The sequence below is a fragment of the Halichondria panicea genome, chromosome 1 (genome assembly GCF_963675165.1).
Source record: "Halichondria panicea chromosome 1, odHalPani1.1, whole genome shotgun sequence".
Lineage (NCBI taxonomy): Eukaryota > Metazoa > Porifera > Demospongiae > Suberitida > Halichondriidae > Halichondria > Halichondria panicea.
The window spans coordinates 6,309,129-6,332,736 of NC_087377.1; the positions used below are offsets into that span (position 1 = coordinate 6,309,129).

General features: G+C 38.9%; 1 protein-coding gene and 2 long non-coding RNA genes across 9 annotated transcripts; all 3 read right to left on the reverse strand.

Annotated features, from left to right (window-relative positions):
• Positions 1-2,821: 2,821 nt before the first annotated feature.
• On the reverse strand, positions 2,822-4,507 carry LOC135330790 (uncharacterized). Its single transcript, XR_010392873.1, has 4 exons — positions 4,382-4,507; positions 4,119-4,284; positions 3,519-4,030; positions 2,822-3,209 (listed from the first exon to the last, which is right to left on the reverse strand). It is a non-coding gene; the product is annotated as an uncharacterized LOC135330790 (long non-coding RNA).
• Positions 4,508-5,347: 840 nt separating this feature from the next.
• LOC135342345 (uncharacterized) lies at positions 5,348-13,137 on the reverse strand. 6 transcript variants are annotated; one of them, XM_064539096.1, is made up of 21 exons: positions 9,406-9,458; positions 9,261-9,350; positions 9,132-9,197; positions 8,785-8,886; positions 8,611-8,683; positions 8,474-8,524; positions 8,378-8,419; positions 8,231-8,280; positions 7,946-8,006; positions 7,492-7,613; positions 7,195-7,256; positions 7,008-7,103; positions 6,856-6,965; positions 6,700-6,756; positions 6,488-6,636; positions 6,057-6,122; positions 5,920-6,002; positions 5,784-5,868; positions 5,675-5,725; positions 5,505-5,552; positions 5,352-5,441 (listed from the first exon to the last, which is right to left on the reverse strand). In XM_064539096.1, the coding sequence occupies exons 5-15, from the start codon at positions 8,638-8,640 to the stop codon at positions 6,583-6,585; spliced, it is 735 nt and encodes a 244-aa protein (XP_064395166.1). In that variant the 5' UTR covers positions 8,641-8,683; positions 8,785-8,886; positions 9,132-9,197; positions 9,261-9,350; positions 9,406-9,458; the 3' UTR covers positions 5,352-5,441; positions 5,505-5,552; positions 5,675-5,725; positions 5,784-5,868; positions 5,920-6,002; positions 6,057-6,122; positions 6,488-6,582. The 6 variants fall into 6 exon arrangements, with proteins under 6 accessions (XP_064395174.1, XP_064395166.1, XP_064395150.1 ...); XM_064539104.1 differs by lacking the exons at positions 8,231-8,280; positions 8,378-8,419; positions 8,785-8,886; ... (1 more) ...; positions 9,261-9,350; positions 9,406-9,458 and having other exon boundaries at positions 5,348-5,441; positions 8,611-8,640; XM_064539080.1 differs by lacking the exons at positions 5,352-5,441; positions 5,505-5,552; positions 5,675-5,725; ... (12 more) ...; positions 8,474-8,524; positions 8,611-8,683 and adding exons at positions 9,689-9,729; positions 9,786-9,855; positions 9,920-10,003; ... (3 more) ...; positions 10,994-11,799; positions 12,022-13,129 and having other exon boundaries at positions 8,782-8,886; positions 9,406-9,641.
• Positions 13,138-21,625: 8,488 nt separating this feature from the next.
• Positions 21,626-22,347, reverse strand: LOC135342381 (uncharacterized). 2 transcript variants are annotated; one of them, XR_010396854.1, is made up of 3 exons: positions 22,199-22,347; positions 21,940-22,129; positions 21,626-21,895 (listed from the first exon to the last, which is right to left on the reverse strand). It is a non-coding gene; the product is annotated as an uncharacterized LOC135342381 (long non-coding RNA). The 2 variants fall into 2 exon arrangements; XR_010396857.1 differs by having other exon boundaries at positions 22,192-22,347.
• Between the last annotated feature and the right edge of the window lie 1,261 nt (positions 22,348-23,608).

Below are 23,608 nucleotides of genomic sequence, written 5' to 3' on the forward strand. Positions count from 1 at the left end.
GATACATAATAACCAAGTCAAGCAATGTCCTTTGCTGTTCCGGCTTCACAGCAGGGAAAGAGAAAGGTTGACATGGAGTATTTCAAGCTAAACTCAACAAAAAGTAAAAACAGAGTAAAGACAAAGGACTTAGAGCTTGTCAGTGGTGTAAACTTACTTCTCTAGAGTACCTCCCAGCTTCTGAGTGATCGATAGTGGATAGGAGAGCTAGAAACAGTTGAAATACAACCTGAGTGTGGTAAAAACTAAAATATTCGCGAGCGCGAAATCATAACGCGGAGTGTTTCACCCGTTGACACAGGGTGGCCTGGTCATTTCCAATCCCCTTCCTTTTCAATCTATGGTACATGTATTATACCAGAGGAGGTACGACATCCGCGTGTCAAAGGAAATGTTTTAGACACACATTCCTTAGGTCAAAGTTCGGAATGTGTGTGTTAAAGACATGTGGATGACACGCAGATGTCGTACCTCCTCTGGTATTATCATTTGTCAATTTATATGGCCTTATGGGAGTTAATGATATTCATAGTTCGCGGTAGTAACAAAAACAGTAACACTCCTTTTGTCAAGGATAACTTTTCATCAGAAGGTGCCTATAACACTATTAATTAAATGATATAGAAATAATGCTGAATAAATAAGCTACTGAATTATATAAAAATAAAGTAGTAAGAAGGAACTGAATAGTTACATTGAATGAAAGAAATCAGTACTGGGGGTGCTGGACAAATCGATACAGATAGGCATAGACTATAGACAACACTGGTAACTAGCTACAAGTAGACCAAATAAGAACACTAATGACCTAGGTTTGACTAAGATACAACAAAGTATGAGTGAGTTTAGCTCTTGCCTACTTGCCACTTGAGTGTCCAGAGTTTCTTAAAACTGTCTAGCCTATTATAATAGCGAATGCTAGAAGTTAGCTGAATAAACAGCATCCGCTTTGCCAAAATTTTTTATAGCAGGTCTCAGGGGCGTAGCTAGCCTCGATTCCAGGCCGCTCTTCCTCGAAGAGAGGGCGGCCTGACGGTATCGACTGTTTGCGCATGCGCTATCTATTACCCAGAAACTGGATAACATCGTATAATTATGCTCAGTAAAACAATGACGTCCAAAGAACGGAAGTGGATAGATAAAGTTCGATTGTGAAGGTTTCTAGCCTATCTGATAGCATTTCTAATAGCTAGCCTTAGCCTGCTATGTTACAAAAGACTCACAGCCTGCAACAGTGTGGATGACAATCGTCTGAACGGAGTGAAGGCTGACAATAGCCTATACGGACAGGCCACGCCCATCTGCTACTAACCTTAGTGAAAGTCTACATGTAGAATCTATCAGAAAGAAATAGCTGCTGTAACCAAACGTACAGCTCTGTCTGTAGCTAGCTAGCTATATGTACGTAGCTCTGTGTATGACTTTTATGAATTTGTATTCTTTGTCTGTATACTTTTCAGGATATTAATTTTTCTGGTAAAATTTATGTTTAATGGGAAACTTTACGGGGAAATTGACTAATAATTTTGTGCATGCGCTTGTAGGACCAGAAAGCCAGAAATCGGAAAAAGCGGAAGTGAAGGGTAAATGAGTGGGCGTAGCAGGGCAATGCATTCCAAGGTTAACCCTTGACTTTTCACAGATGTAATGAGATATGCTCTTGCTTGATCACTATACTAGTGTATGTAAGTAAGTAGAAAGCTGGCCAGCCTAGTTTTAAGTAGACTCTCCATTGTCTGCAGTATAGACTTGATATAATAGCTAGCTACATGCACAATTATGTCTGTACACTGAGCTAGATTTAGATGAATTTAACATTATCCTTTTTAATTCAGCCAGTCACCGTTACTCCTACTTATACTCCCCAATTTATTGTCTAGAGGTTATTTGGCTCTATACTGAAACACGCCGAGCCACTTTTCTGACTTTCTGAGAGCCATGATTATAGAACGGGAACTGGAATAATTATGTTCAATCCTGGTCTATATACAAGCAATTAAGTATATCAGCCAATAAGTTATGTTGATATACTCAATCGACTGGAACTTGCTGAGAAACTTTTCTGACTTTCCGAGAGCAGTGGTTCGTTAACGGGAACCCAGAAAAATAATATATTCAGTGCTGGTCTAGACATGCATGCAGATATTAGCCAGTATATGTTGATATATACTCAAGTTTACAATTCTGAGGTTACTTTAATCGACTGGAACTTGCTGAGAAACTTTTCTGACTTTCCGAGAGCAGTGGTTCGTTAACGGGAACCCAGAAAAATAATATATTCAGTGCTGGTCTAGACATGCATGCAGATATCAGCCAGTATGTTGATATATACTCAAGTTTACAATTCTGAGGTTACTTTAATCGACTGGAACTTGCTGAGAAACTTTTCTGACTTTCCGAGAGCAGTGGTTCATTAACGGGAACCCAGAAAAATAACATATTCAGTGCTGGTCTAGACATGCATGCAGATATCAGCCAGTATGTTGATATATACTCAAGTTTACAATTCTGAGGTTACTTTAATAGACTGGAACTTGCTGAGAAACTTTTCTGACTTTCCGAGAGCAGTGGTTCGTTAACGGGAACCCAGAAAAATAACATATTCAGTGCTGCTCTATAGACATGCATGCAGATATCAGCTAGTATGTTGATATAATTATACTTAAGTTAAAATTACTCATACAGTCCATGCAGTCTCCAACTCTATTATTATCTCTTCGATCATGGCATTGTCATTGACCCCCCCTCCCCCTCCTAAAAAGTAGATAATTATAGCTATACAATGCATGTAATCAGACTGCATGCACGCAGGAATATATAGTGAAAGAAAACACCATGTTGTAGTACATTGTCAAGTATTTTTCAAAACAAGTTATGTATCCCTGTAGCCATTTTACTTTAAGTATAGAAGTCCATGGATGCAAGTATAGTTTATTGATCTGAGATTGTTATTGTGGTAGTCGGTGAGCCACGTAATGTCCGACAGCTTGGTTGTATGTCAACTTGTTGGCTTTACTAAAGAGACTTTTATCATGGCCTGTATACATAATAATTTGCATGTAAATATAGGAGTAGCAAATTGTAATAATAATAATTATACTTACTTCAGGGACAAGAGTATACCACATGACATCAAGATGATGAGAGATAGATTTTTGTGGTGTTTCAGATTCGCTGATCAATTGAGTGAAGTATAGTACTTCTTTTTCCTGCATGCATGCATGCATGTTTTTAAAGGAAGCATAATTATATTATTTATTAATTTTTAAGCATGTATGTATATATTATAGTATGGTTAAGAGTGCAATATAATTATATAGGATTAATAGTACGAGTATATATATACTATTACTGCACGAGTAACCATGCATATTATACTAAATTATTCGAAACAATAATTATGCTGCCATTGAGAGCGTGCAATTACTGGACCGGATGTGATAAATTGCTTCATTCAACTATATAACATACTATTTTTACAGCTGTGCATGCATGCATGCATGCAGTGTTAAACTCACGAGAGGTGAATTGCCCTGTATATAGGGGAGACGTGCCCCGTAATAAATCTTAATCTTCTCATCGATAAGTTTGTCTGTAGTAGAGCAACCTTCATCCACCCAGCTGGTGTAGTCTGAGTACTACATTGCTGAGTAGCACATAGCTGCCGCAACTGCATGTGGCTGTTTTATTAATAAATCACGTTGTCAAGGTTACAAGGGTGCATGTAGAAATAAAAGTCATGTATAGTCCTTTCCGTGCTATTTTGGTCACGTAGCCTTAATTGGCATTATTTGGTAAGGAATGAGTATTTTACACAATGACATACATGCATGCATGCAGTACTTGCATGTGTCTGTAATATATAATATTCAAAACACTCAGTCTCACGCTATAATTATCTATTACTTGTATATATCATTGTGCATTATTATTTGATAATTATACTGAAATAATTATATGCGTATTTTATGTGCTTACTTCAATTGACTGAAGGTGATTACGTACAGCTTCCACCGTGAATGGTTGCTTGCTGTATAAGAACATGCACATTCAGTAATTATCATAATTCATGCATGCATATATAATATATATATATGACATCATTGCTATAAACGTACTGGTCATCATATGGTGTTGATTTGTACAACAGCACTAATTCTTTCCTCATAGCTAGTGCCTTCTCTCTCAGTGACTTGGTGAGGTCCTCTGAGTCCCGGTGTACACGCTGTAGCTGAACCATTTGTTCAGTGATGATTGGCTGAATGATATCGACGTCAAGAGTGTCTGCATGCATGCATGCAGAATTTTTATAACAGCATGCATGGTTCATCTATACACGTTATAATTGCATGCATGTATAGTTAAAATCATGCACACTTACTGAAGTATACAGTGTCTTGTTGTAGAGATAAATCACACGTGCTATGTGATTGCTCTTCATAGAAGGCATCATCTGCATAATAATTACTATAATTTATAATAGCATTATGTAGATGATCTGCTTTCATACCTGTCTATAATTATAATTGACAAGGGTTTTATTTGATACACGTTGCTTGGAAATGTCTTAGGACTGAAAATGTTAATTGTACATGCATGATGAATATTACATAATTATATAAGTTGTACTAATAAATACAGCATACGATAATTACCGGCACGAAGTAATTATAAGTATGTATAATGAAAGCACCACTGCATGGTCTGATAACTCGGTGGGAGGTGTCAAAGCTAAGTGCCAGTAGCAACGTACCACTCCATGGACAAGTATTTCTAAGCACTCTATATTGCAAAGGCTGCAAAGCATTCCAAGTAAGCAAATTAAACTATAGGAGAACCATGCAAGCATTATTTGCAAATCCACGAATTAAAATCCACTGACTATAATAGAAGCCTATACATAATTATAATTATTATACTTGCACTTCATTGATCCTTGAGCAGTATAGCAATCTACATACACACACACACCCGAACATGCGCACTACGTATACCGTATACTTAGCATGGTCGCGCATGCACACTGAGGCATAATTATATCGCTGCACAATGTGTATCCAGTAGAATAAGCATGTTATATACATGTTTATATATAGACACTATAGTTAATAAGATCTATAACATATACAGTCATGGAAAAGTGCAAGGAGGTATACTATATGCACATGCACTATAGTAATCTAGACACTGTTTTGTCGGTGTCCATATGATTTAGAAGCCCTCAGCCAACAGCATACCATGCACCCTTGCTATACACTCGAGATACTAAATCAGTGCCTTTGGTCTTCTAAATCCCATGGACACCTCTAAAACAGTGTTATTATAATTATATCGCACCAGTATATATATATATGCATGCATGTGTGATTGTGTATATTATATGCATTACCTTCCAAGAATCTCATTTTTACCAACCAAGAACGCATAGTCAACGATGCTGTCTATAATTATATACATGCATGTAGTAAAGTTAATTGCCATTGCATAATCAGTCAAAAACATACCTCAAAATGAATTGATTTCGAGTGGGCTTTTACTATGTGATCTGCATACTGTAATAAGTAATAAGAGTAAATTGGTGAAAGGGCCGCTTAAGTGATGTGTGCCTGCATGACACATCTACCATGCGCGCAGTTACACCGACATACATTTATGCATCATGCTAAATGCTTACTTTGCATATGAACACACCACAGTCTACTGAATTCGTCTGTTGTGGTATATTCTGCACGGGCATGTAGAAAATAATAATAGAGATGAATGTTACTATTAAATATGTATACCATTGGTGCCCTATGGTTCCAAGATGAGACATCTGAATGGTGGCCTATATCATCTCGGTAGAGCTGAAGTTCAGCCACAAACTCTCTGCATTATGTATGTATATAATTATTGTAATTAGAATATATATATACATACCTCAATTTTTGGTATATTGTCTCGTAGAATATACCACCTTGTGAGTCGAGGAATGTGATAACTTCCTCATCAAAATCAATTACCTGCATATATATATAATTATGTTATGACTATTATAATTATGTGCAAATTCTTACGCATAAAATCCAGTGACAATTGGAAACATGCACTGGAACCAGCAGTAGTTTCAGTAGTCCTTCACCCTAAGAGATGATTATGATAACAAGATGCTCAGTACATGTAGAGCATTCATCCCGTGCGTTGAGCTTCATCGCACAGCGGCAAAATGTTTTACTGTATATATAATGACCCCTTGTGGAGAATGATTGTGAATCTATAGATCACAGTCAATTCAATTAGAAACAGTGTTTTTGTCCCCTTCCTAAGATCTAAAAGTTTCAACTATATTATTTTTCAACAACTGCATGTCTTGTATATGCTAATTATAGTTCACTCAAACAGCTCATTTTGTGTCCGCACACATGCACGCATGCATATGCACACACACACCAATCACTCTAACCCCTGCTGTGCGCTGCACATGCGGGGTAATAGTATAAAATAATACCTTGATGTAGTTAGCTGGACGTCCTTTAGGAGGTTGAGACAATCTCTTTCTCTTGCTGTTGGAAACACCAATGCTATGGTTTTGACTGTACCGTTTCAGACTTGTATAGAAGAAAGTCGATACAACGTGATGATTGGTTTTTTCCTTCCCTGCATAAATTAATTCAATGCATATAATTATATACATAATATAGGATTACATGAATGATGTACCTCTTCAATAGCTTTTCTGCTCTTCTCCAACAACACTTGAAAGTAGTAATTGATAGTCTGTGCATGTGCACAGTATGAATAAAGGCCCTTCTCAGAAATACTGTACATGCACCTTATATATAATACAGTAATACGTTATATACTTCGTATATATACCATGTCATCCAGCCATTCTTGATTAAGTATTCTGTCAAAACTTGATGCAGAGATGGCGGTACCATTGATAGTCATCAAATGATCTTTACCTACGGTACTAGGACCTGGAACTATATAATATGTGGATAAATTTATTATTATACCATGCTTGCCTTCACTTATCTTGCATTTTTTATCCTTCTTGATGTTTGACTTCGATGTCGGGAGAAAGTCAAGTATACTTACAGTTTTCTCTGATTTTGGGATGTCTGCATATGCAATGCATGCATGGAATCATGTATATATATATAGGGTATATAAATTATAATGCATGCATGCATGTGCACAAAAATAATATACCAATAGCAGGAAGTTCAGTAGTGTCATCACTGTCACTGTCTTGCTTTAAAGGTGCAGATGTCCTATACAAAACACAATTTATAGCATTTTAATGCATGCATGAAGACCTCTCCGCATGTATAATTATAGGCCCCATGCATGCATTTAGCGATATTTATCCGTCGTATAGTATAATACATCCATGCATATAGCCTAATAATAATTATATATAAGCTATTAGCAGAAGTGTATGACCAAGATCTTTGTAATAGTCTGCATGCATGTATATATACATGTACACATTTTAACGTCAATCACCACTCAGTGCATCCCTTTCCATTGCAGAGCCTAGAATGTTTTTCTACGACTCGGAGAGGAAATAGTAGCTTGCACTGATTACACCTGACTTCAATGAGTGTTGATTGATCCATAATATCATCCTATAAATACACAAATGAATAATCGCATGTTGTCCTATTATTTACTGTGATTCGTACAGTGATTAATCGCGTATCAGTAATTGCACGTCGTCATTAACGACGTGCAATTACTGCCTTGATGACCGCACGTTCGAATAACGGCCGCGGCTAATGTTTTTACTGAAACTGCAGCTAAAAGTGTCCTTAAAACTGCATCACAAACGATTAACAATCAATAGTATGGCTAAGAGTGCAATATGGGATTAATAGCACGAGTAACAAGCAATAGCAAGGATACTAATTGCACGAGGCGCAATTATACTAATTATACAACAAAGCACACATAATTATACCTCTCCTTCTGCCTTTGAATTGATGACATCAGGCATAGTCATTTCCGACAGAAGGTTAAACCTGTGCATAATATATAATTATACTGACAATTGAGTACCATGCATATTATAGCCTCGGTTCCAAGCTCATTTTAGAGAACGAATGCATGGTGAATAATTAATACCTATAGCACATTTAAATCTGGCCTGCATGGGGAACGAGGCCAGGTATATATATCGTTACTACTTAGTGTCAATGAAGATTCAAGGTAAACAGTTTTGGTAAATACAAAAACTTTTACATACCCCTGCAAAAGGTCACTGGAAATTTCTGCTCTCAAATGAGTAGTGGTACCCTGCATGTGCATGTTTAATTCACTATATACGAATCATCATCTTGTCATGCATGCAGGTAATCTTGAACTTACATACTAACTACAACTTTTTACTTACGTGAAAGGTTAGTGACTCTTGTTTTAAGATGCACTTCAAATACTGCAGTTTAACATCATCTTAAATTAACGATCGCCAAATTCATACAAATTATACCTTGCACACAAACGGTCCACAATCAGACAAATTTTCTTGCCTCGGAATCTCCTGTTTGGAGCGTAAAAGTATATAATATTATAGGCAAAAGACATGCAAATCAAATGAATAATTATGTTTACTAGCTATTTAATAACCTCATCAACTGTCACCCACCAGCCAGTCATCTAGACTTGTGTTGTACTGTTCAGCCAACTTGACAATGAAATTCTTGTATTATTATGTATATACATTGGTTAATAACATGCACAGTTACACTATAATTATGTAACGTTCTTGGGCCTTTAATAATACAACCTATATTATACATACCAGACAGGCTTCAATGTGGGGCTGTCAAATGTCGTGTCGTTGAAATCAGAGAAGTCAAGGGAATCGTACACGAACACATTCTTCATTCCAAAGTCGATTACCTATAGTATAATTATACACATGCATGATATTGTTATTATGATATTGTTATATAATTATGCCTGTATATACGTAACATAGTAATACATACATATTAAAAACTAAATGCTAAAAATGCGAGCGGCTATTATCATTGCATCACGCAATAAATTCGAGGCCCGAAACAATTCCCATTGAAATTGCGGGATTTGTAGCATGCAATTAGAGTGGGCGTAATCTCGATCGAATACGGTAATTATAAGCTCACCAATAGCATGTAATGCCGTTCACATAGTACAGGTAACAGAGCTTTTCCAGTTTGGAAGACTGTGCCCTGTATAAATAATAATTCATACTAATAATTGTATGTATATATATATAGATGCTTAAAACGTACTGGAATGTTTTTAACTGCTCCCATAACACCTGACATATCAGCAGATTGCATCAGGTAGTACAATGAAGAAGACATTATCCAAACTGCATTCTGAATTTACATTACAATTATATTAATTAAAACTATAATTATGATTTAAACAAACCTCATCAATGCATAGGACACAGGACAGCATCAATGCGTACAGATCAACCAACTGCATATAATATATATTATAGGGATCAGCACACGCATGTATGCATTATAAAATCGACAGTGACATATTAATTACATACACCAAAATAATCAACTGATATTCATACCTCACAGTGAACAGTCCATTGGTTAACTCTACAAAGTGCTGGTAGGTAATCGAATAAGGTGGTAGCTTCATCATCACATCTGAATAAATCAATTGAGTAAATTCATACTTTGCACTTAATATTTACCATCTGAGTTTGGAGCTTGATGGATGGTCAAATCACTGGAACTGTATAATACGTAACAAATATAATAAGAGCATGATTCCTGCACATTAATATGTACCTCACACCATACTTCTTTTTCCAGTCTTTCTTTCGTTCTTGTTTCTTCCTTTTCTTTCCTTTCCTTTTCTCTATAATTATGTTGGTATTTAATGCTAGTACACAGCAGAATGTGATACTGTACAAAATGCGTACCAATATCAACAGCCTTTGAAATATCATTTCCAACTGCTGTTGATCTGCTTGAAGAAGGAGAAGCACCAGGTCTCTTGCCTTCACCTATATAATGTACAAGCATTGTGCACATTAATACTTATACATTTATAGCATCAGAAAAATAAAAGTATAGTTACTAACCACCATCATCATCTTTTTTCCTCATCTTCTCTTCCAGTCGAGTAACAGAGGACAGCTCGGTTACACTGAACCACTCCACGGTAGACTTTCCCTCAACCTCAAAACTGACCTTGTATTTCTTGGTCTTCAATTTTCTCTCTACCACTTTCCCATTGTAACAGCGTGGAGCAGAAACACCTTTGCCTTTGATCTTGGTACAATTTTTGTTCTTGTTAAACTGAACAAGAAGTTCATCACCGACTTGGTACACAGATGGGGGGGTTTTAGAGGCATGTTTTGAAACCATCATCTTTTCAGCTGCACTCGATACCAATGCTCCTATCTTTCTGATCTCTTTGGTCAATGTGATATGGGATTCAATGGCATCTTTTGATACTTGGGCCAAGTTCACTCCTTTGAAAGACTCACAATCCTGTACACAATAAAATTATGGATCAAATAATTGTTGTAGTCCGGTTAACAAATAATTCAGCTGTATACCTCTACTGAAGATTCATCAGACACTGCAGTTTGAGTATCGTCGTTTTCTCTTTCACTTTGATCCCTTTCATTCATTGGGTGCAAGTTGTAGTTTGAACGACGCCCAAAAAAGAGCTCGAATGGAGACATTCCTGTACGTAAGTAAATCAATGCAACTCTGATCAGTTATAAAGATGTATAAATATACCTATTGATTTATGATGACCGCTATTATATATCATCTGGTAAACGGGTAGAGCCAGCACCCAGTTGTTACTGTCAGTACTATCCTTCTCCAATGAGGATATCTCTTCGAGGTTTTTCGTTAAATCGTAACGAATTTTGCTGCGAATGGTTCGGTGAGATCTTTCATCCTAAAAGGAATTATTATATCACGCACGCGCATTGCATTATTAAAGCACAAAGCAATTATTCATGCATGCATGCAGTTACCTTGCCCTGGGATTGAGGATGCCTATAGCACTGCTTCGAATGATCTTCACTTTCAGCATTGTAGCAACCTTATTGACACACCCACGGAACTCAGAACCTCTGTTACACTGAAGCCGAACCGGAGTTCCAAAATCAGCAAAAATCTGGAGAAGTTCAGTCGCAACTGCTGATGCTTGCTTTGTGTAGAGAGGCCGCAAAATAAGGTACCTCGAAAAGACATCAATGCATGACAGTATCCACTTGTATACCTTGCCTTGTATCTCTACGGGATAGTCCATCATACTCATTAGATCTATCTGAACTTGATGCCAAGGATTGCTTGAATGCACTGGACGTAAGCGTGGTTTATTCTCAAATCTCCCCTTGATTTTCTGGTTGAGTTGAGATTTATTGATGTATTTTTGCACCTCATCTTCACTAATGCCAGTGAACACATCATCGATTCTCTTTTTAATCTTTCTTGCCCCGTCTCCCTTTGATCTATCGTAATAGAAAGCAATGCATTTTCCTTTTTCTTCTGTTCGCAACACAATGACCTTCTGAGTCGTCGCATTTTCCTGGAAAAGTATACGCTTTTCATTCTGGTTAGTTAATGGGTTTTTCATTTCACACACTGACAGACTTTCATGATGTGTGTATCGATAGTAGTAGGCCTTTTTCATTGGGGCACTCCGATCTTTGGTGGGGATATGGTTGCCATCTAAGATGTAAGCAAGATGTCTGTGCACTTCATGACTTAAACTTGGAAAGCGTTTTCGTGATGAAATTACTGTGTCAGAAAGTGCTTTGGAGGCATCAGAATCACCCTGTATACAGTAATTACAGGGGCGAATATGGATTAAAGAAAGCCTCCCAGGCCAGTTTTCTATTGCCTATATATATGGCCTTGCATTACAGCTAGGACTGTAGATCTAGAAACAATGGATGCAAGCTTAACAAACGATTATCATCTAATAGTCTACGTTGTAACTATGCCTTTATTATTTATAGTTTTACTTCTGATTCAGCACAATCTGAGCTTTCCTCACTCTCTCTCATTTCTTCTTCAATCTCTAGTATTGCAGCATCATCACTGCCAACTTCATCGTCACTGCTCATAAGCTCATCCATGTAGCCAGATCTATTGTATAGCTGTATATATACACTGAGGGGACTTAACTGATGTTGGTGTAGCTGTGTTGGATCTTAATTGGTAGAATTTACACTCACATACTATCAATTAATGTAAGATCCACTTACCTGCAGACTCATGGATACCCTCAGTCATTGTACTACATCTATAGTAGAATCTATACATGTAAAACCTAGTATACTTCAATTTTGAAGTTTGTTATGAGCCGCTTGACAATCATTATAGGTCTATATTGGTCATGCAGTGTATATCGACCATCATCGTAGAGTCTAAGTATAGTTAATTCGATACCTATATAGTCAAAACTGATTGGACCTTCGGTCACGAGCTTACTCAAAAGGCTATCTCTGCACTGAGTTTAGAATAACAATATTGGTGAAACATGAACATTTCAGAGTCCTAATAATCTATCATTAATTCAATAATTCACTGCTCTCGGAAAATCTAGAAAGTTGCTAAGCAAGTCCCAGTCAATCAAAATGATGTATAGTAACATATTGGGTGATACCTGCTTGTCTAAGACCAACAATGAACATATTCTTTCAGGGTTCTCGTTTACAAATCTGTTCACGGGAAAAGTCCGAGAGTGGCTCGACGTGTTTCAGTAGAGCCAGGTATCAATTAACTGGAGTACAAGTAAGAGTTAGGTGACTGGCTGAATGTAATGTTAAATCTAGCTCAGTGTACAGACATAATTAATTCAGTCATTGTGCATGTAGCTAGCTAGAGTCTATACTGCAGACTATATCCAGTCTATACTGCATGCAGACAATGAAGAGTCTACTTACCTGACTCTTAAAAAACTAGGTTGGCTAGCTTTCTACTGACTTACATAGACTAGTAGAGTGATCAGGCAAGAGCATGCACATCTCATTACATCTGAGACAGATCTTCTCATTACATCTGCGCAAATCTTCTCTTTACATCTGCGCAAAGTCAAGGGTTAACCTTGGAATGCATTGCCCTGCTACGCCCACTCATTTACCTTTCACTTCCGCTTTTTCTGATTTCTGGCTTTCTGGTCCTACATGCGCTAGCAGTCAGTAGCTAGGCTGAAGCAAGGGCGTATACAGAGAAGAGGGCATGCAACTCGCCCCATTCTCAGAATCATCCGACTTTGTATTGAGCTATTTTTATATAGAACTGCCCACAAAAACGCCCACGCGTAACCTTTGACCGCACAAGGTAAATCAAAGTATTTTTTATATCTGTGCCAGCTAGCTAGCTCGATTGCAGCATAGTAAAACTAGTTCTCAGCAGCAGTATGGCTTGTACTAGCAGTGTCAAAGGCAAAGGCAAACCATCCAACAGTTGCAACTCCAAGAAGATGAAACCTAGGTACAATAATCTGTCTTCCTGAGTCTCTGGTACTTCTTAACAATGCGCCCAGCACTCAACTTCATGCTCGAAGGGGTTGTCTTGGACCTGGCTGGACTAGGACTGGTCATGACACTTCTCTAAAATAATACTGCACTGTTAGCTAGCTAGCTAGCTAGGCCAGCTCTGATGTACACGCCCATAATTATAACTCCGTAAACAACACCGCCCACTTGTTCACGTCCGTATACTGGATTCTATTTTTAGCATATCCTGTCTCTGATACGAAGTCGGATGAGTACGTAGGATACACAGTGAGTTGCATGCCCTCTTCTCTGTATACGCCCTTGGCTGAAGGGATAAATGTTTGTGGCCACGCCCACTTCCGGTACAACGCCCCTTATTTGTGCTGGTTACAGGGAAGCATTATTTTTTGATAACTAATGGCATTAGCTTCAGTTCTCCTCATCTCCTAAACTTTTTAGCTTATAAATCTTAGCTGTAATACCAATGTACTACCATGCAGGATCAGTACCATCGGCTCTGAGGTTGGTGGCTGAGAATCAGATTGTGGTGAGACTGCATGTACACGCAGTCTGGAGTCTGAGCATGCAGAGGAACTGGGCTGACAATCAGGTCTCTTATCTTGGATTGCAGAAGCTAAAGTAGCATTAATAATAGGCATTGAAATAAAAATCCAGGCTAGATATCAATCAATACTCTTGCTAGTCTTCATGCAGCCATTAGCTAATAACAGACTCTGAGCAGTAGTAGAGGAACTGGGCTGACAATCAATAATTCTTGGTCTCTTATCTTGGATTGCAGAAGCTGAACTAGTAATAGGCTAGGCAGAATAAATACTAGCCTCGAATCCAGGCCGATTAAAATACGGCCTGGTACCTATTGCATGTGTAATTTATTATATTTTATTTTTTTATGCTGACGGGTGGGTCTCAGCTCTGGCCCAAATTACAAGAGGGCAAGCATGTAGTTGTATAAAAATAGTAAAGTATATATATAGTGAGAAACACATGTAAGTATACTGTCAACTGTTAATTGAGGTGGCTCTCGCTAAGAGCCAGCTCAATTGAAATGTCACTGTTCTTCAGCGCATTGTGGGTGTGGGAGCGTGTGCCACGAATGCATAGAAGTGATGATCTTAAGAGCGAAAATGAGAGCCTGCAGCGAATCTAATTAATCACTTTGGAGTACGGGGTGTCCCCCTTAACAGACACGAGTGATGCTATCCTCTTGAACGCAATCTTGACTTCTTTGCCCATACCTCCAGTTGAGGAGAATACCAAGGGAGAGAATGAGCCATGTTCTATATCCCTGACTCTGTGGCGTCTTAAGAAGTAATAGCAATAATAGCAGAGTGTCTAGAATAGAAGTATAATTATAATAGCAATAATAGCAGAGTGTCTAGATGGAGGAAGTAATAGCAATAATAGCAATAATAGCAATAATAGCGATAATAGCAGAGTGTCTAGATAGAGGAAGTAATAGCAAGAATAGCAATAATAGCAGAGTGTCTAGAATAGAAGTATAATTATAATAGCAATACTAGCAGAGTGTTTAGATGGAGGAAGTAATAGTAATAATAGCAGAGTGTCTAGAAAGCAAGATAGCAATAATAGCAATAAATGATAGCAGAACTAGAGTGTCTATAGAAGTACAGCAAGTAATAGCAATAATAGCGATAATTATATTACTGTGTACAGTATTAGCAATACTTTGCTAATAGCACTTTTTTGTGTAGAAAAGTAGGATAATAGCAGGGTGCTATTAGGGCTTGCTATTATCATAATGCTAAAAGCCAATACTGCACCTAACTCAACAAGGCCAATTGAAGATACCCCACCAGTCGAATTGAACCGACTCCTGGGACACTACTAGTGCAAAGTGTGAAAAAATAACGATGCAGCATACGAGCCAGATATCATAACGTCGCTTCAAAGTAGCCTTGACAGACACCTCACCAAATACCACCACAAAAGCTACAGCGTCATTCGAGACGTCCAGTTTGCTTCCTCAAACGAAAAACTTAAAGCCATTCGAAAGCAACTGAAAAAAGAAGGGAAAGGAAACAGAGCTAATGCTGCAGAAGCACTCGAAGAGAACGAGATAAGAAAACTCTGGAACTGCGACGCCATAGGTTCTTGCTCAGCACTTATTAAAAAGCAATAATTATTGGCAAGAGATCTGATGCACAGCAATAGCCAGCGAGTTGAATTTGACAGAGTTTCAGGTAACAATAGAGATCACAGAAAGACACTGACAAAACAGAACATGCATGCAGGGTATAGTGCACAGAGACGCGCAGGGCCTCTTTACAACAAAAGAACTATTGTACAAAACAAAAGACTACTAAGGGAGGCTCTGCTCCAGGAAACTCAACAGAGATAATTACTAATAAACATTCCTAACACAAACTATGGAACTGATACTCCTTCTCACTTGACTTAAACATTAGGTTCCACCACTCCAGTTTTCTCTCGGAGTTTGCAAAAAGTTTCACGACTGAGACCTTTGGTAAAAATGTTAGCAACCATTTCGATAGTTGGACAATATTTGAGAGTGATCGTGCCTTGCGTCACTTGTTCACGAATGAAGTGATGTTTGATATCAATATGCTTAGCACGTCCATGGAATTGAGGATTCTTTGTCATAGCGATAGCAGATTGATTGTCCTCATACATTAGAGTAGGTGAGTCTACAGTAGAGGAATCAGTGAGTTTTATGATTAGCTGCCTTAGCCAGACAGATTCTTGGGCAGCACTAGCCATAGCAACGTATTCCGATTCGGCAGTCGACAATGCAACACATCTCTGTTTCTGGCTTTCCATGAGATTGCTCCACCACATAGCAAAAATACGTACCCTGAGGTTGACTTTCAATCGTCAATATCTCCGGCCCAGTCGGCATCAGTATAACCATAGGTATTTGAGCTATCCACAGTGTAGCGGATTCCATAATTTGTGGTTCCTTTCAGGTAGCGAAGTAATCGTTTCAGAGCTAACCAGTGCTCCTTCGTGGGGTTTGATGTGAATCTGGCCAAACTGCTCACAGCATATGAATTGTCCGGCCGTGTACAAACGGAGAGGTACAGCAAACTTCCGATCGCAGACTGATACTCCTTCTGGTCCACACACACATCCTTGTCGGTTGCTTTGGTGAGCTTGGAGGTGTTGCTCACTGGCGTGCTTACTTGCTTGCAATCTTGCATTCCAAGCGTTTTGAGTAAGTTCTTTGTGTGACTTGATTGACCAATCCAAATTGAGTCCTGTGTCTTTTGATCAACCTTGATCCCGAGAAAATAGTTCAGTTCGCCAAGGTCCTTGATGTTGAATTTTGTTGACAGAGCAGTCTTGACTTCCTCCAGATTTTGTTCCATCTTTCCAGCCAATATAATGTCATCAACATACACTCCAATATAAAACTTCTCTCCTCCTATGTTCTTGTGGTAGATACATGGGTCGTTTTGTGATTGAGTGAAATCCATCTCCTTCAATTGAGCTGTGTTCCAGCATCACGGAGATTGCTTAAGTCCATAGATGCTCTTCTTGAGACTTGAGTTTACAGACGTGCTGCTCTTTTCCATTTACCTCGAATCTACCTCGAATCCTTCAGGTTGTTTCATGGACACTTTTTCCTCAAGAGTACCATTTAGAAAAGCGATGGTTACATCCACTTGATGGAGCTTGAGTCCATTCCGAACAGATAGAGCAATGAGGACACGTAGTGATTCTTGTCTAACCACTGGGCAGAATGTTTCGTCGTAGTCTGTCCCATATTTCTACTAGTCTCGCCTTGTATCGTTTTACTGAGCCATCAGATCCAGTCTTCTTCTTAAACACCCATTTGCTGCCAACTAGCTTTCGTCCAGGTGGTAGCTTGACGAGGTTCCATACATCGTTTTCTTTCAGAGACTTCATTTCCGTCTCCATGGCTACCTTCCATTTAGCCGTGTCTCGGCTAGCATTTGCTTCAGTGAGTGTTGTAGGTGCTTCAGTTGTGAGGTGGCTTTGCTCCCTTCCATAGTAAACAGGCTGCTTTCTCTCTCTGCTAGATCTTCTAGGTGGCTCATCAACGTTTTCGGTGTTGGGTTGTTCATCTTCCGTTTCAGATTCAGTTTCGGATTCACTTGATAGATCGACAATCTGAAATTGTTAACAGTTTCGGCTTCGGTTTCTTCACCATCGTTTGGTGTTTCGTCAAACTGTACGTCTCGACTGTAGAAGGTCTTTCTTTTTGTGACATAGAGTCTGTAACCTTTGGTTTCTACATATTTCCGTGCTTTCGTGTCAAACTTGCCCCGTTCATCTTTGGGAATATGGGCGTATGCATAACACCGAAACGCTCGAAGGTTGCATACCTTCGGCTTTTCTCCGTTCCATGCCTCGTACGGTGTTTTCTCTTGCACTGCTTTTGTAGGGCAACGATTCTTCAGGTAAGTTGCAGTTGATACTGCCTCGGCCCAGTAATGTTTGGAGAGATTTGCATCTAAAAGCATAGATCTTGCTGACTCAACCAATGTCCTATTGAGCCTCTCAGCCACTCCAGCCACTCCATTTTGTTCTGGCGTTTTAGGGATTGTTCTTTCGTGTCAGATTCCTTCATCCCTCAAGAATTTTTCGAATTCGTTTGAAGTGTATTCTCCGCTGTTATCAGTTCTTAGAGTTTTTAGCTTTCGTTTGCTTTGTTTCTCTACAAGTGCTTTCCAATTGCGAAAGTGACCTGATTTTTAGTTTTCAGGATATACACCCATGTGTATCTTGTTTTGTCATCAGTGAAGGTGAGAAAATATTCAGCTCCTCCTAGGGACTTTCTTGTATTTTCCCACGTATTTTCCCACACACGTCCGAGTGCACAAGTTCCAGAGCTTCTGTCGTCTGAGAGGTACTGCTGCTACGATGATGCTTTCCACCAACACAGGTCTCGCAAAAACCGATCTTGTTAGCCGCATCATAGTTAAACTGTTCAACAAGTTTCTCCTTTGCAATCCGTTCACCGAGATGTCCATATCGTCTGTGCCACAGCTTCTCTGTGCTGTCTTTTCCAGCCACATTTACGACTTCTTGAGCACAGTGTTCCAGGTGGTAGAGATTGCCAACGCGTGTGGCAAAAGTAATTACTTCCTTCTTCTCGTTCAGAATTTCACAGTCAAATCTTGTTGTCTTTCCTTTACTAGAGGCTTTAGATACGCTCAACAGGCTGTATGAGAGTTTGGGTACCAAAAGAACATTGTTCCACTTGCATTTCTTTGTGCATCCATCCGGCAGTAGCGTCTCCAGTATCACTATGCCTTCAGCAGTTCCTTTGAGAGAGCGCCCATCGCCTAGTGTCACTACTTGTGGAGTTTGCAGTAGTTTCAGCTCCGTAAACGAGAGTTCATCGTTGCCCTGAGTCAACAATCCAGGCGCCTTTCGTTGATGAAGCATTAAGTGCAAGGGTAGTCACCAGAGCTTCTTCATCTGAGTGCGTCTCAGCTAGGCTGGCTGCTTGTTTCTTTTGACTCTGAGTCGCTAGGAACTTCCTGCAGTCCTTCTTGAAGTGGCCAGGCTTGTCGCAAAAATGACATTTGAAGTTTTTGGGCCTCCTGAGATTTCTCTGGCTACTTGCTGTGAGTGCCTTCCGTCCGTCGCTATCCGTACATTTTGGAGCCTTTTCTTGGAACTTTGATTCTTCCTGCAGTAGTCTCTCGGTTACTAGTTCCCATTTAGGCACGCTTTGCCTCCAGTGCCGTCACCAACAAATCAAATGAGTCTGGTAGGCTAGCGAGCAGATGCACGACTCTGTCTTCTTCTGTCACGGGATCTCCAAGCACTGCGAGTGCTGCAAACAGTTCACTCATCGTTTTGATGTGGTTCCTTGAGTTGAAGTGCATAGAGCTTTCTTCTTAGCTGCAGCTTATTTGCCCATGTCTTGCACTGAAATTGTTCCTCCAGCTTCGTCCACGCAGCTTGGGGTCACCTAGCAGGTACAGCAATGACGGCTCAACTGCGAGCACGATCACCGCGAGTGCGTGGTCCTTTCTTGCAAAGAACTTTCTCTGTGGTTCTCCATCTCCACCTGGTGCGCTTCCGTCCCGCTGACTATGCTCCAAAGGCTGTCCTTGACAAGGGCCATTCGACATTGTACCCTCCAGGTAGGGTAATTCTGTAGAGTAGACTTGCTAGTAGATCGTACGTTCGTTTAAGAGTTCAATAATAGAGTCTTTGTTGCTAGCTATTCACTTCTATAGAGACTGATTACCTTGTAGTAGTCTCATGAATCAGCCCATAACCTATTGGCAAGAGATCTGATGCACAGCAATAGCTAGCGAGTTGAATTTGACAGAGTTTCAGGTAACGATAGAGATCACAGAAAGACACTGACAAAACAGAACATGCATGCAGGGTATAGTGCACAGAGACGCGCAGGGCCTCTTTACAACAAAAGAACTATTGTACAAAACAAAAGACTACTAAGGGAGGCTCTGCTCCAGGAAACTCAACAAGATAATTACTAATAAACATTCCTAACACAAACTATGGTAACTACACTAACGAATAATTAAGTCTAAGTGTTAAAACACATAACTAAGGCCACTCCAAGTGACGCTCTGGTTTCTGGTCCTGAAGTTTTTCTAATTGCATGCGGGCGGGCGGCTTTTCTCATTATGTCATTATCATTTCGAATCTCATTATTTTGCAAATGAATATCATTATCACACTATTTTGTACACGTGGACCATTTTGCGCATGCGTAGTAGAAATAATGAGATAGAAATCCAATAGAAATCCAAGAATAAAATCTGATGCGGGCGGTGGACCAGAAACCAGAGTATCACTTGGAGTGGCCTAATAATAAATAGTTTCAGCACATGATCAGCCCCACCCATTTTTCTGCAAGCAAGGGGGTTTCTGGGCAACTAGGAAACCTACGCCCCTGGGTCTTGTGTTCTAACATTGGCTAGTTTATTGGATATATCCTGTTTGGACTGACTTTGATTTCTGGGCAAATTAGTAGAGTAGAAGAAGGTGTTATGAGACGGAACCAATTATGAGACAGCTGTTTAAAACAGGACTGCTTCAGCTATTCTGTCTGCATTTAATAGCACTACCACTCTAGTATTTTTTCCAACAGAAATTTGTACATGTAGTTGTTATGCTTGTGTTGACAAAGATACCACAATAGTTTGTTTAAGTACAGAATTTAATTGGAAAAAACATTTTAAGTGACCAAATTTAAGTGGGTGCCAAATGTTTTGTAGTAAAATTCACTAGGTATCTGTTAAAACAGTAGCCTCGGTCCCAGGCCGATTTTTTTTTAATAGAACGAAGTTGAAAGGCGACCTAGCGTTCAATTGGAGACGGATCGGCCGGGGGTCGAGGCTATTAAAACAGGAGTAACTGTTTTTATAGGCAGAGTAATCGCTGTATTATATATCAGAAAGTTCCACATTATGTTATAACAGCCAATTAGCGTTAAAATTAATTAATTGCAATGGTGTCTCATAATACCCCCCCCTGTCTCATAATACCCGAATCACTTTGAACACTAAATGCTAGCATTAGCTGCAAACAAAGCACTATCACTAATTTTTTTTGCTTGCATGCAAGCCTATTGACCGTAGTAGTTAGTGAACAGGCTATTTAGCTCCCTCAAGATTACTGCAAGACAGGGGGGTCAGAAACATTTAGAGGTCTCATAATACCCCCTTGTACTCTACTCCCCAGTTTTGGATCCTAATTTTCCTGTGGCCAGTTCATGAATAATATAGCTACTAGTACTGTGACTCTGGAACCTGGCTTGCACTTCAGGACCTGGGTATGTATGCTGGAAAAACTGTTTCTTTATCCAATTCTGATAGTAAACAATGACGTAACAGAAGCCATAATTAAATTTACGGAGAATTACTGTAGTATTTACAAGCCACAAACAGAAATTACTCACTATGATGCAAAACCACAATTACATCATTTGAAGCCAAATTTGTAGTCTTAGACTGATCCCCATTTTTACGAATGGTGATATTAGGTTTCATATGCTGACTTGGCACTTTCGAATTATGATCGCCCTCTATATATTTTCTTGTGCTGCTATCAGGAGCACAAGAGTGCTCCCTGGCCCTCTGGAGTGCCCCTGGTGCTATCAAGAGCCTTATAAATTTATTGTATGTAAGCCAATCCTATTAAATACATCATGGCTGAGTTAGTGGTTCATAATTATGGTTTTAGTGTTGATCATCTTGCATGTTGGAGGAGGCATGCATAAACATTTGAAACACATGCTTTGCTTCCAAGTTTCATTGATTATACCACAATCATGGTACAGAGACTATTAATACACATTCGATGTAAACTTGTAACAGAAATTATGTTCAGGGAAGTGAAGTGAAGTGAAGTGAAAAGTTATCATGTATAGTGAGGCTGCATGTATCCCACGTTTCTTCCTCTGGAAACTCTCAGCTGAAAAGTGATAATTGTTATTAGAATAAAAAAAAGCTGCTTACTTTTTTATTGAGATGCATCACTGGCAGCCATAACCCTTCTGTCCAGCCCTATATAGCGATAGAAAAAGACATTCGGCTATAGGATAGTCATACCACGCTCCAAACAGGTATAAACCAAGAAGATGCTCACGAGTTCATGCTGGCAATTCTTGACATAATCAACAGCCACCTACATACAGTACAGTACTACCTGTAGTTGTATAGAAGCAGGTATCGATAATAATCAGACTGAGGTTCCTCTTTTTTATATACCTTTTACCTTCTTACAAGTAAATGAGTCTAGTCCACAGTAGTGTATATGCATGAGTCTAGTCTCTGGAAGAATGACATGAGCTCTGCCTCACTAGAACTACATGTAGCTAGCTAGCTAGCTGATTTAAAATTGCATATAGAGTGCTGAGTCAGCAACAAATAATGTCAATATTCGTTGAGTCAGCATAATTATGGAAACCTTCCTGTTATTATCCAGTCGAATGGCCAAGGCCAAATTTACCTCATGAACGGGAAGTACTTCCTGTTGTCTATCTGGACCTGCGGTTTAAAGCTCAATTTCTGCACTAACTTTAGCTCAGTGTTATGGAACGCCGTTTGCGACAAAATTCAGGCAGAATCTGATAGGCGTGTGCATCCAATATAAAATCGATTTTTGAAGATCGATTTTTAATAATCGATTTTTTACAGTTGATTTTCGATTTACACGTGAACGATCTTTGACAATCGATCTGATAATCGATTTTTGAAATTCGATTTTTGAAAATTGATTCTTGATAATCGATTTTTGATAATCGATTATTGAAATTCGATTATCAAGAATCAATTTTCAAAAATCGATTATTGAAATTCGATTTTTGATAATCGATTTTAGAACTGCTCTGAAGGGGGCTGGGGGGTCCCTGTCTAAAGCTGTATCACGTGAGACTATCCTTAGAGAAATTTTGCATTGAAGAACCCACTATTCATGACTTCTATTCTATCTGGAATCACCAAACTCTTTCTCAGCTCTTTCTCTAAGCACACACAAGATGGCCAAATAAAACAGTGCTGGCAAGAAAACATACAAAAATGGGTGCACGAAGGAACTAAATAAGATTAGCACCAACAGAACAGTTCTAAAATTAATGATTTTTATTGTGACTTATGGCCCTCCTTTTTAATGGTTCCAAAAAAACAATAATGTTTCGCTTTTGCGTTATAGTCTATCATGTGAGATAGCTAACCAAGCCAAGCTTTGATTCCAGGCCATGGAGAAGGAGTTTGTACTAATTGTGTATGTTCTGAGTTTCAAGGGCGGCCTAACTGTAGCCTTGAATCCATTTTAATCGGCCTGGATTCGAGGCTAGTATCAATCAATTGCAATAGATTTTCAAAAATTGATTATTAAAAATCGAATTTCAATAATCGATTATCAAAAATCGATTTCAAAAATCGAATTTCAAAAATCGATTATTAAAATCGAATTTCAATAATCGATTATCAGATCGATTGTCAAAGATCGTTCACGTGTAAATCGAAAATCAACCGTAAAAAATCGATTATTAAAAATCGATCTTCAAAAATCGATTTTATATTGGATGCACACGCCTATCAGACTGCCTGAATTTTGTCGCAAACGGCGTTCCATACAGTGTAACTTTTTATTCCTTGCATGTATACAATATATATTTGCATA